At 55.8% G+C, this 13,363-nt stretch overlaps 1 protein-coding gene across 1 annotated transcript in view; it reads left to right on the top strand.

Annotated features, from left to right (window-relative positions):
* The first annotated feature begins 601 nt into the window (after positions 1-601).
* KIFC2 (kinesin family member C2) overlaps positions 602-13,363 on the top strand; it is a 48,459-nt gene continuing 35,697 nt past the window's right edge. Inside the window, exons 1-3 of the mRNA XM_084847932.1 lie at positions 602-926; positions 10,379-10,469; positions 12,278-12,450. Coding sequence (XP_084704058.1) covers positions 783-926; positions 10,379-10,469; positions 12,278-12,450 — 408 coding nt within the window. The 5' untranslated portion in view covers positions 602-782. The remainder of the gene's footprint in view (positions 927-10,378; positions 10,470-12,277; positions 12,451-13,363) is intronic.

The raw sequence follows: 13,363 nt of genomic DNA, 5'->3' as shown, positions 1-13,363 counted from the left end.
CCTCTCAGAGACTGCATACTGGGGTGCAAGCCATAACAACATGGGATTTGAGTCGCCCCCACCCCCGCATAAAAATTCCTTGCAATGCCCCAGAGAGGCTGCAAAGAAGTCGCGGGGGCTGGGGCCGCGGGGAGGACGGACCTGTGGCCCTCCAGATGATTTGGCCTACAACTCCTATCAGCTCTAGCAAGCAAAGTGAACGGTATGGGTTGGTGGGAGATGTGGGCCAAAACCACCCTTGGTCTACGCCTTGGTGCAGCCAGCTGGCTGGGGACAAGCTGGGGCTTGTAGTCCAACCCGTCTGGAGGGCGCCAGGCAGGGGGAAGGCTGGCCTTCTGGCGGCGCACGTGCTTGGCAGGCAGAGGGCCCCGGTCCCCCGCGGGCGGGCGAGGGCTCAGCGGCTCGTGCGGCGGGCCAGCCCGGAGGCTGACGGCCTCGGCTGCGCATCCGAGCCGGCGGGCGCGGCCTGGGCGGAGGAGCCCCGGCGCGCGGCCCCGCCTGGCCCGGGCGGCTCGCTGTGCCTCGCTGGGCGTCGTGCGGCAGACGGCGGGGCGGGCCGGCGGCCGAGGTGCGCGCGCGGCGCTGGCGGCCGGCTGCGCGAGGGCGGACAGCGCGCCTGGCCCGCGGCGCCCGGGCAGCGGCTGGGCGCCCCGGGGCTGCCGGCGCCCAAGCATCCCGACGGGAGCCCTGCGCGGAGCGAGGCGCCGGGCCGGGGCCGCGGAGCAGGCGCAGAAGAGCCCGGCCAGCTGGGGTTCCGCCGCCGGCCCCCGAAGCTCGGCCCCATGTACGCCTTCTATTCCCTGCTCGTCTACATCTTCTACACCCTTTTCAAGAAGGATGCCGGCGAGGAGGAGGCGGCGGCGGCGGAGGGGGTGGCTGCGGCAGGGCCGCCGCCGCCGCCCCCTTCTCTGGACAGCAGCCCACAGGTGAGGCGGGGCGTTTGTCACGGGGGGGGATCTTGCAGCAGGCTGGCGTGGCTCTGGGGGGCGAGGCGTCGGGGTGGGGGCGTCAGCACGGCATCCCTGATGGCTCTTCGGTTTTGAGGGCGTCCACCCCCCCCCCCGCACACGGGGTGCTGGTGCTGAGCTGGGGGTGGGCATGGAGGGGCTGTATGGCCGCCTTCCCGAGATGTGTCGGACTGCAGTTCCCATCATTCCCAGCCAGCGCGGGCAACGGCTGGGGTTGATGGCAGTCGCGTTCCGACACGTGGGGAGGGGGCGGGCTGGAGGGGCTGCTGCTTGGCGCGGGGCCAGGCCGGCCCACCCGTCGCTGCAGTGGCGGCTGGGGACGCCTTCGCGAGGTCGACTCGGAGCGGCCCAGGGAAGGGGGCCAGCCGAGGCCCGGGGCCAAGAGCAGGGGGCCCTGCAGCCTCAGGAAGGGGCTTTCCTCCCCGGGCGGAGAAGAGCCACCGCGCGGGCCCGGGGAGAGGCAGCTCCGCCGCCCGTCCCGTCGCGTCGCCCTCTTCCCCCGGCCGGGGCCAGCGCCAGCAGCGCGCCCGCTGCTGCCTGAAGCAGGCCGTTGCACCCTCGGCCCAGGGGCCCCCGTCTGGGACGCCTCCCAGCTGCGCCGCAGCAGCAAGGCGCGGCCGGAGAGCTCGCTGCAGCGCCTTGCTTTCGGCGGGCGGCGGCGCGCTTCGCGGGGACGGGCCGTTCTGCGCAATGGCGGCCCGGGGCGCAGCCTGCGGCCTGGCCGCCATCCCTCCTGGGCTCCGGGTGTTCTCGCCTTCCTGGCTAGGAGGCCTGTCGCACGGCTCGCCCGAGACACAAAACGGCGCCCTTCCATCAGACCCCGCCTCCCTCTAGCCCAGTACTGCCCATGCTAACCGGTGGCAGCACCCCAAGGTTCCCCCCCGGCGGTCTTTGCAGCCCAGCTATTCTTCTGAGCAGAGATGTGGTGAGCTGGGCGGAGGGCTTCCCTCGCGAAACGCGCGTCCTCTCATCACTGTTGTCGGGTCAAGGGAGACAACAGCATTGTCTGGAAAACAACGAAACCCAGCAAGTGCGCCAGATTAAACTATCCCCTTCCCTACTTATGTCTAGTTGTTAAAGGCCAGCCTTTTAGAAAGGTCTTGATGCTCCGAAAACATGCTCAATTTCTCATGTGCCTCCAGAGGACGAGGGTTCCACAGCCATGGCCTCTGAGTTGATCTGCCACATCCCATGCAAGACCCGCCCCTTGCAGTCTGCATGAATAACGCAGACCCTCCCTTCCATGCTCACAGTGGATTAGGAACCCTGCTTCACCCGTGAATACCCATGATCTGACGTTATTATGGTTTTATGAGTTGCTTTATTGGATTTCAGTGTTTTGTCTTAACCATCTTCAGCTGTCTTATTGGTATGAAGCTGCTTAGCTGCCGTGGGGATCCTCATACACTGAAAGTTGGGGTAGAATAGAAGAGGGGAATCTATCAATCAAATAAAAATAGGAAGTGTGGGCACACCATGTCATTATCCTGGTCATTACCAGGAGAGGGTGGTTGAAATGGGTTCATGGATCACGTGTTTATCTACCATGGAAAAGACTATTTGTCCCCAAGAATATTTCATTCCCTCTTCCCACAGCTGCCCACCACAGGCAATGTATGCAGGGGCCTGTGCAATCCAGGAATTTCCAGGAAAACATCTCCTGGTTCCAGGCCACTTTTTAGACTTCATACCTTTTCTTGGGTGGCACGGAATAAGTACACAGGCAAGGGTAATCCTAGAGGTGAGAGGTTCACATGCACATCTGACCATGTGGGGAATGGCAGCGCGTGTATAAAATGCTGTGGACATGATGTGGATGAACACCTAAGGGCACAATCCTGTTGCGATAGTCGACGGCCTCTGAAGTTGGAGGCTGCCAGATATCCAACGCAGGGCGGCTATAGCACAGCCATACCTCATCTCCATGCTCCAGCCGCCCTGCATTTTTGGCTAGATGGCCGATTTTGGCTGTCTAGCCACAACTTTGGAAGGGAGAAGGCAGGAGTCCACATGGTGCATAGGAAGCTGCGTAATGCAGCTTCTGTGGTCTCCTCCCCTCCCTGCCCCAGGACTGCCCCCTTTTCCCCGTCTTTGCACTCCTTTTCTGAGCATGGAGACGTAGCCCATGGGAAGAGAACCACGCCGGCTATGCGGGGCAGGGGGAGGGGTGGGGAGCGTGGTTTCTGAAACTGCATTCAGAGCCCAGGCTCTGACGGTGGTTCCCAGAAACCAAAAAATCCTATGGCCCTCTAGACAGTGTCTAGTGGCCATAGGATTGCTCCCTAAATGGATTGTGATTTTCAGGGCCATAGGATGGGGTGGGGTAGCTGGTGCTCCCTCCTATCTTACCAGCTGCCTCCCCAAATCCTCTCTTTTCCAGCCCTGCCCTTTCTTCCTCTTCACCCCCAGGGTTGTGGATGCCATTTCTCCCTGGGAGGAAGAGCTCCTCCTTGCTCATGTGCATGCATGAGTTCGTTCAGAGGTCTGCACATTTCTTTAATGGTCCACTGTCTATCACCCAGGGCTTCTCCAGCTGGTGGGGAAGAGGGTGACGCTTCTAGAAGGGTGCTGGGGGAGAGGAGTGCTCTGCAGATGCGACCTGCTCCGAGTTGACCTCCCCCTCTGGGGGAAGAAAGGGGGTGGCTGGGAGTTCTCCAGAGGGACAAATCCCAGTCCGCGCAAGGGGCACTGGCAGGCCCAGAGCAAAGGGAACAGGGCGCCAGTGGCGTATCACTTATGTTTCTGGAAGGGGGCATCTGAGGGCTGTTCTGGAGGAAGGCAGGGAGAGCGGAGATGCCGCCTTCCCTGGCGAGAGGACTGCAGATAGAATGGGGAGGCTCACTACTGCTGCCACAGAGCAGGGAGAGGACCCAGGATTGCCTGGCAGTCACATTCAGGGACCTTACTGCACCGTGCTGGTGCAGTCTGCAGTCTGCATCCTTTTGATGCCATTCTTGCAGCCTGGGGCTTTATACTCTGAGTGAATTCATCCTTCGTTTCTGTGACCCGAGAGCCCGGCCTGCTCAGGGCAGTTCCGCCTGCGGCAGATTTCTTACACAGAAAGCACTGTGGTGTAGGATGTTTGCATGATGAACACACATGCGTGCTCTTCACATGGAACAACCTGCATGTGGATGTCACATTATTTCCTGCAGGGAAGTGCTTTCTGTGTAAGACGTCCATAATGTGTGAAGTGACACGAGAGTTAGATGTGTAGGAACTAGCGGTTGCTTCTTAGCATTGGGAGGAAGGCAGTCTGTGCATGCGCAGAAGTGCTATCTTCATTGGCACATCACATGTCCCAAAGTTTATTAGCATAAAAAGAGATTCTAGAGCTGAGCTCTGGTGAGACTTTGCCCCTCGAGTAGGCCCAGCTCTTGGAGGGTGCCCTTGAGTGACATAGGGCCCACGCCTTGTGGTCCTGAGGCAGCTGCCTGTCTTCTCAGTTCTGCATTTTCCTTCCCTGGAGCTCTTCTCCATGACAATCCTGTGGTGGATGCATGCCCCTTTCTTGCCAGGTATGGACAAGAGGGATAAATCTGGATTGGCTCTGCTCCTTGGCAAGCAGGACTTGGACAAACAGGCCCATCGCTCAGTGATGGTGTTTCCATAGCACTTGTCACCATGGAAACAGAGCTGCTTCCCAACTAGGGTGGCCAGGCAGCAGCTGATCGGAAAGGGGGCATTCGAGGCCTGTGTGTGTGTGTGTGTGAGAGAGAGAGAGAGGTAGAATGAACCTTGGATCATGTCTCATTTACATGCATTCTGTTATTTAAATATATGCAGATTTGACATTGCCCCTTGGTTAGCTTTGAATGTGAGCTGGAAATTCCCCCCGCCCAAACAAACAAACAAATTCCAACTCCACTGATGACAAGAAGATTGGCTTGGCGGGGGGGCGGGGGGGGCCACCCAGCCCCCCTCCGCAGTGCTCTCTTGGCTGGGAATGGAGGCAGGATGGCTGCTGGTTGTGGCAGGAGGCCAGTGGCGCAGCAGTGCCAGGAAAGGGCCCATAACTGTGGGAGAAGCGAAGCATCAAAGCAGGGAGGTCTGGGGATGGGCACACGCCAGAGACAAAGTCGGGAGCGCTGAGGCCTGGTACGGCCAAAGTCATGTCCTGTGTGCCCGTTTAACAAGTGCCCCACTTAGCCCATTTTGCCATGGCGAGTCCTCCATGCCAGGGACCAAGAGGTCAGTGTTCCTGGTATGTGGTCTGTTGAACCTCGACAGTTGAGTCCAAGCTTCACACAGGTGTTGGTAACTAGCAGGTTTATTTAATGGAGTTTTCTACACGGTTCCCTGGCAGGGCTCTAAACACAGGCCTGCAGCAGAGCATCTCCTTGACTCTGATGATAGTGCAGAAGGTGGTGGTGCACAAGTCATTCACTGTGCTTGAATACAACAGATTCAGCAGGAGTTATTCTGCTGAACCAAACAAAATGACCGAACAAAAATACTCTGTCTTTTGAAAATACCCAGATAGCATGCCTGCGCTGAATAGGGAATGTACTTTCCAGATGCAGGGGACATTTTTTTAGTTATATGTTGTGTGTGTTATTTGTACTATGTCATTACGTGAATGGTTTTATATTTTATATGATGTATTTTAATGGCTTTTAATTTTTGTGAACCACCCAGACAGCTTTGGCTATGGGGCAGTATAGAAATATAATACATGAATGAATGAATGAATTGTGGTTGCTAAAGGAGCACGTTGTGTTAAAAGGAAAATGGTGCTGGGGGGGGGGGGCACACGGGCTGTGGATATTTCTAGTTCAGCTCCCCAGACACAGTGTCCTTTCCTTGACTTCTGATGTGTAGGTCAGCAGCATCAGACAGTGCCGAGGGGACTTTGCTAGCTCCCTCCCTTGCCTTGCCCAAAGGAATCCCCCTTTGCCTGGACTCCCACCTTCTGGTCTCTCTGGGTACAAGATCATGTTCCTCAACTCTGTATTAATCCAGATTAATCCTCCATCCCACCCCACACACAGACAAGCTTTGCTTGCAGTCGCGAAGAGTCATGCTTCTCAAGACCCCTTAATGCAGATTTGCTACCATATAGCCCCCTGTCACTGCCCCCATGCACACAGATCCTGGCTGGTTAAGGAGTTGTGGACGGGGGGAGGGAGGTGCCTGGCATTTTGCCTCTCCTCCTCGGCAGCTGCGCAGGGCACGTCCGAGACATGTTGCTGCTGCCCTCAGCGACTGGCTGCATTGCACAGTCCATGAGGCGCATCCCAGGACGGAGCCCCTGCAACATGGCCAGGGATGCTAGGCTGCAACTTTCAGCCCACACGTGATCTGAGAGGGTTGCACCACAGCGTCCTCTGTAACCTTGCAAGAGATCAAGGGGTGCAGCTCCAGGACTACAGATGCTGCAGTCCAAAAACCTGTAACTAAGAATTTCACTATCCCTGACGAGGAGAGAAATGCCAGGACAAAGAACTGCAGCCTTTTCAGTGAGGCGGGAAATGCCAGGACAAAGAACTGCAGACTTTTCAGTGAGGCTCAGCGTGTCTTCCCCCCACCGCCTGTAGGCCCTCTCCTGTCTACCCAGCTGTTTGTGATGCTGCCTGTCTTCCTTCTCCTGCAGCTGCTGCATCCAGAGTGCAATGCTCCAGGAAGGAGACGAGGTGGTGGGACATCACGGAGATGTGTGGGGACTCAGGAGGCTGATGCTGGTGGGAAAGGCCCAGAAAGCTTTGACCAGTCTCATCTAGGCTGTGTGATTTCCATGCTTCCAAAAGGCCGTATTCAACTCCTCCAATGCTGCCAACTGTTGGCGCTACCAAAACAGAGGTGCTACTCCATATTTGCCCCTAGATAGTCACGTACATTTCCTCCTCAGCCATCTCCCCTCCACTGCTCCCAGCCCCACTGCTGACCTACCAATGATAAGCTTTTCCCTCACTACCCCTCACTTGCAGTTTTCTTCATGGTGTCGCCTAAATTGGTGGCCTCAATGGTAGAGCACGTGCTTTGCATGCAGAAGGTTGCAGGTTCGGTCCCCAGCATCTCCAGGTAGGGCTGGAAAAACTCCAGCCTGAAACCTTGGAGAGCCACTGCCAGTCAGTGTTGACAGTGCTGGTCTAGCTGGGCCCAGGGCCTGGCTCAGAATAGGGCAGCGTCCTCTGTTCCTTCTCCAGTGCATGAAAGCTGTTGCGTCTCACCTGCCCCTCGCCTGTAGCAGGGGGATGTGCGTTCACCAGTCTGTTGCCCTCCCTCTTCTGTTGGAAGACTGGCTGCTTGGGAGAGACCAGATGATCTCTGTGTGGGGCCCCCAAATCCCTGATTTTTATTTTATTTATTTATTAAATTTGTTAATCGCCCATCTGGCCGGTCACCCAGCCACTCTGGGCGATGTACAAGAAAAACAGTTCATACAATAAAATTCAACATTAAAAACATCACATTTCTAAAATGACCCTAGCCCACCCCAAATGCCTGCCTGAACAACCACGTTTTTAATGCGTGGCAGAAGCTCATTAAAGAGGGGGCATGGTGGAGTTCCCTTGGGAGGGAGTTCCACCGAGTGGGGGCCACCACAGAGAAGGCCCTCTCCCTCATCCTCACCAGCCTAGCTGTCCTGGCTGATGGGACAGACAGAAGGCTATCTGAGGCTGATCTTGTTAAGCGGCCTGTCTGGTGTTGCTGGAGGCACTCCTTGAGATAGGCTGGGTCAGAACCCTATAGGGTTTTAAAGGTCAGAACCAACACCTTGAATTTGGCCCAGAAAACAACTGGTAGCCAGTGCAGCTCCTTCAGCACTGGAGTGATGTGATCTCGCCAGCAGCTGCCTTTAATCAGGTGAGCCGCTGCATTCTGTACCAGCTGCAGCTTCCAAACCGTCTTCAAGGGTAACCCCACATAGAGTGCATTATAGTAGTCTAGACGAGAGGAGACCAGGGCTTGTACTCCCGATGGGAGTAGATGGTCGGGAAGGAAGGGGCTCAGCTGCCGTATCAGATGGAGTTGGTATAGCGCTGTCTGGCTCACAGCTGACACCTGAGCCTCCATGGACAGCTGGAAGTCTAATATTACCCCCAAGCTGCGGACCTGGTCTTTCAAGGATAACCATACCCCATTCACCACCAGGTCAACATCCCCCAACTTCCTCTTGTCTCCCACCAAAAGTACCTCAGTCTTGTCAGGGTTCAGCTTCAGCTTATTCCTCCCCATCCAGCCACTCACCATCTCCAGACATTTGGACAGGGATTCTACAGCCAACCCTGGTGAAGATTTGAACGAGAGGCAGAGCTGTGTGTCATCTGCATATTGATGACATCACACCCCAAACCTCCTGATGATAGCCCCCAGCGGCTTCACATGGATGTTAAATAGCATCGGGGAGAGGATGGAACCCTGTGGCACCCCACATGTGAACGGCCACAGGTCCGAAACCTCCTGTCCCAGTGCTACTCTCTGGTACCTGCTGGAGAGGAAGGGCTGGGGCCACCGTAATACAGTGTCTCCAATGCCCAACCCCTCCAGGCGGTCCAGGAGGATACTGTGGTCAACGGTATCAAAAGCCGCTGAAAGGCCAAGGAGAACAAGGAAGGAGCATTCACCCCTATCCAGAGCCCTCCTCATATCATCCACCAAGGCGACCAAGGCCGTTTCTGCCCCATGCCCAGGCCTGAAGCCCAACTGAAATGGATCTAGATAATCGGCTTCTTCCAAGTGTGCCTTCTACTGCATCGCCACCACCCGCTCAATCACCTTGCCCAAAAATGGCAGATGCGAGACTGGGCGAAAGTTGTTCAGAACTTGGGGATACAAGGAGGGCTTTTTTAAAAGCAGTCTTATCACTGCCTCCTTGAGGGCTGATGGCATCACTCCCTGCTCAAGGGAGGCATTCACCACCGCCCTGATCCCCTCACCCAGTCTCTCTCTGCAGACCATAATGAGCCAAGATGGGCAAGGATCAAGTAAGCAGGTGGTCGGCCTTACAGATGAAAGCACCTTGTCCACTTCATCAGAAGGAAGAAGCTGGAACCAATCCCACAAAACCGGTTTGCCACAGGCCGCCTCTTGCTCACTAACTGTATCCACGGAGCACAGAATAACACTCCTGATCTGATCAATTTTATCTGCAAAGTGCCTTGCCAAGGCCTCACAGGAGGCCTTAGAATGCTCCTGCGGTTCTGGAGCAACTGGACTGACCAGGCTCCGGACCACTTGGAACAGCCTCCTGGGGCAGCACTCTGCGGACACGATAGAGTTAGCATAATATTCCTTTTTTGCTGCCTTCACCGCCACGTGATGGGCTGAAGATACAGCTCTAGCCCGTGTCTGATCGCCTTTGGAGCGAGACTTCTGCCACTGGTGCTCTAGCCATCTCACCTCCTGTTTCAGAGCTCATAACCACAGATTGAACCATGGTGCAGTCCGAGCCCTGATCAGAGGGAGAGGGCGTTTCGGAGCCACCCAATCTAATGCCCAGTGATTACAGCATTCCAGCCACCCACCAGGGTCTCGACCGAGTGGCCGTTGGCATGCCCCAGAGAATCCCCAAGCGCGTTCAGGAATCCATTTGGATCCATAAGACGCCTGGGGCGGACCATCTTAATGGGTCCTCCACCCCTGCGGAGGGGTTGTGGAACCGAGAAGTCCAACGTCACCAGATAGTGATCTGACCATGACAAGGGGTGGTGGATATACCCCCGACTTCCAGATCACTCCCCGCTTCTCCAGAAACAAACACAAGGTCTAGTGCATGACCGGCTACATGGGTGGGCCCAGTTGGAATAGGGTGCAGCTCCCAGGAAGCCATGGTCTCCATGAAGTCCCAGGCCTCCAGCAGCACCAGACAGGCCGCTTAACAAGATCAGCCTCGGATGGCCTTCTCTCTGTCCCATCAGCCAGGACAGCTAGACTGGTGGGGACGAGGGAGAGGGCCTTCTCTGTGGTGGCCCCCACTCTGTGGAACTCCCTCCCTAGGGAACTCCGTCATGCCCCCTCTTTAATGAGCTTCCGTCGTGCATTAAAAACGTGGTTGTTCAGGCAGGCATTTGGGGTGGGTTAGGGTATTTTAGAAATTTTTTTTATTGTAGAATTTTATTGTTTTAAACTGTTTTATTGTATGTTGTACATCGCCCAGAGTGGCTGGGTGACCAGCCAGATGGGCGATTAATAAATTTAATAATAAAAATAAATAAAAAAAGGTGCCCCATGAGGACGGCCCCTGAATGTACGTTGAAGTCCCCCAACAACACCAATAAGCTAGGGGACTGCACACTCACATCAGAGACCACCTCAAGCACCTCGGCCAGGGAGTCAGTCGTGCAGCAGGGTGGATGGTACCTGATGTGATACAGGGCCACCCATGGGTGCCACCGATGTGGATGGTGTTCCCGACTCCCATTATAGTGGCGCTGATGCCTGACTCCTGCCCCTTCCTGCTTACACAGGGCCACGCAGCATTTTGTATGGTGCCACCAAGGAGAACCCAGAAGACTCTGAAGTGCCAGGACCTCTGGAAGGAGCTGACTGAGCTGGACAGTACGTAGCCACCATCCTTGTTCCCTGCCACCTCCCCCCCACAGCCTAAAATTATTGGCAAGCGCCATGCAAGTCCTGCCCCCCTCCCAAATGGTAAGCCCATCTGAACAAGAACAGTGGCAGAACTACAATATTCATCAAGCAGGACTTGCTTGGTTCGGTACTGTTGGGATCAGCTTAGGTCACGCTGACACCCTCCAGATCTGTTGAACTATGACTCACGATGGCTGTGGGATGCTGGAGGCACGTCTGGAGGGCACCAGGTTGGGGAAATCTGGCCTAGGAGTCTGTGTCTATGTATCTGGGGAATGGATCGGCGGTGGTGGTCATCTCTGTGTCTGCAGCTTGAATGGCAGGCACAAGCCAGCTCAGTGAAGATGTCAAGCCAGTGTGCTGCCGCTGTAAAAAAAGGCAAACTCCATGTTAGGCATAATTAGAAAAGGGACTGAGAATAAAATTGCCAACATCATAGTGCCCCTATACAAATCTATGGTGCAGCCACACTTGGAATGCTGTGTACAGTTCTGGTCACCACACCTAAAAAAAGATATCGTAGAGCTGGAAAAAGTGCAGAAAAGGGCAACTAAAATGATCAAAGGGCTGGAGCATCTCCCCTGTGAGGGAAGGTTACAACAGCTGGGACCGTTTAGCTTAGAAAAAAAGGACGGTGAGGGAAGACATGATAGAGGTCTACAAAATTATGCACGGTGTGGAGAATGTGGAGAGGGAGACATTTTTCTCCCTCTCTCAAAATACTAGAACCCAAAGGGGTCATCCCATGGAGCTGATTGGTGGGAGATTCAGGACAGTTAAAAGGAAGTCCTTCTTCACACAGCGCATAGACAGACTATGGAATTCACTACCACAGGAAGTGGTGATGGCCACCAGTTTGGATGGCTTTAAAAGGGGGGTTGGACAAATTCCTGGAGGAAAAGGCTATAAATGGCTTCTACTCCTGATGGCCATGTGCTAGCTCCAGTACCAGAGGCAGTGAGACTATGTGCACCAGTTGCTGGGGAACATGGGTGGGAGGGTGCTGTTGCGCTCATGTCCTGCTTGTGAGTTTTCCATGTGCAGCTGGCTGGCCAGTGTGTGAACAGAATGCTGGACTAGATGGACCCTTGGTCAGATCCAGCATGGCTCTTCTTATGGTCTTATTTTCTAAGCCAGATCCAGGCTAGGGGCAGCCTCTGCCGTGAAGCAGGAGTGAGCTGATCTTTCCCACACGGCTTACCGTTTGGCCAGGCTGCCTGGGGGTCCCGCAGAGCAGTTCCAGAGAAGGCCTGGGTCATGAGCAGCCCGCAAAAACCGGGCTAAGCCAGGGCTGGCCCTGCCATCACGCAAAGCGCAGTGGCTGCCTCAGGCCTTCAAACAGGCTTCCCATGTTTGGAAAGGCAGCCAGTATTTAGTCGTTAATGTGTTGCATTGTTACTGCCAGGGATGCGGAGAGGTGCTTGTGGGATTTTCTGCCTCGGGTGCCAAAATAATGTGGCTGGCCCTGAGCATGGTGGACTTGTGGGTGGGCGTGGGGCCCCAGCTGCTGCTCTGCCTCAGGCAACGCCACGCCTTGGGCCTGCCCTGCGCTACGCTACGTAGGCCCAGGAGCTCGTGCAGCTTGTGAAGGAGGGGCAGAGGCGGGACTGCAAGTGCTGGGGAGAGACTGACTGCCCCTCCCGTGGTGGGTCCAGTGAGGCCCCTCCCGTAGCCTCTCCCCAGGGAACAAAGGGGGCATCATGGGGGTGTCCACCCTGAAGAGAGGCGGTGGGTCTGGCGTGTTCCTCACGGGCCAGGGCCGTGTCCTTCGGCAGGCAGCTTGGACAGCGACCAAGGCAGTAGCACCGAGGAGGAGGAGGAAGAGGAGGAAGGCCTGGGCTGGGGCGGCTTGGGGGATGCGCCCACTCCGCTCACTGAGTTCCGGTCCCTCAAGCAAGAGGCTGCTGCGAAGATGATCCTCGCAGAGAAGGAGGCACCCAGCGGAAAGGTCTTCACCCACAATTCACTCCGCTGCTATCCGGGACACGTATGGATGGGTGGGGTGGGTGGGGTGTGGTCGGGGCGGGGGGGGTGCTGAAAAGTATTCAGCAGCTCCACGTTTCCACCCACCTTTCCTGCTTGTGGCGCTCTTCTTTTCTCTCTCATGTCTTTGTGGTAATGGGTGGGTTACTGGGTGGATGCAGAGATTCCAGGGGCCAGATTGCATGTCATGCCAAGCCAAAGTGGGTTAATTAACCCCTGGAGTGCCATGGTGTGTGCCAGCTGCCATTTTGAATATGCAAGAGTTGCTGTGGCTTGTCGTGTCATGCGAACCCAGGCGGCAGAGGTTGTTTGAAGATTAGATAACCCTCAAATAAGCCCTGGCTTGTTTTAGGGTTATTTGAGGGTTGTCTCACTCTCAAACAACCCCTGCTGCCTGGGTTCGCATGACACGACAAGCTATGGCAAGCCAAGAACCCATGAGCACCACACACAAAAAGCGCCTGGCACAATGCAACAACCCCCGGCAGGTAAATTAAGCTATGGTGGGCTGTCATGTTGTGTGAACCAGGTCAATGTAGTGTAGCGGAGAGCACTTGGACTGCAACTAGGGAGATCCAGATTCAAATCTCCATTCAGTTGGGTGGGCTACAGAGGCAGCAAGCAAGAGTGGTCAGAAAACCCAGCCACTCTGCATGCCAGTACTACAGCTCCATGAAGGGATACAGGGAGGGAGTGGGCAAAGGAGGAGGAAAGCAAACAACCCAGGGATTGAAAAAACAAACCACAGTTCGTTCAGTTGTCCGCTAGACAAGCCCCGGGGGGGGCAACAAACCATGGGTTGACCATGCATTAGCATTATGTGTGAATCAGGTCACTGTTTGGCCATGCGCCAGCCACCGGCTCTCAGCCTTGTCTCA

The sequence above is a fragment of the Heloderma suspectum genome, chromosome 4 (assembly GCF_057233095.1).
Source record: "Heloderma suspectum isolate Gila_16-S chromosome 4, 16-S_ref, whole genome shotgun sequence".
In the NCBI taxonomy this organism is placed as follows: Eukaryota; Metazoa; Chordata; class Lepidosauria; order Squamata; family Helodermatidae; genus Heloderma; species Heloderma suspectum.
Note: the sequence above shows the minus strand (reverse complement) of the source record. Positions and strands in the feature narration are given on the sequence as shown.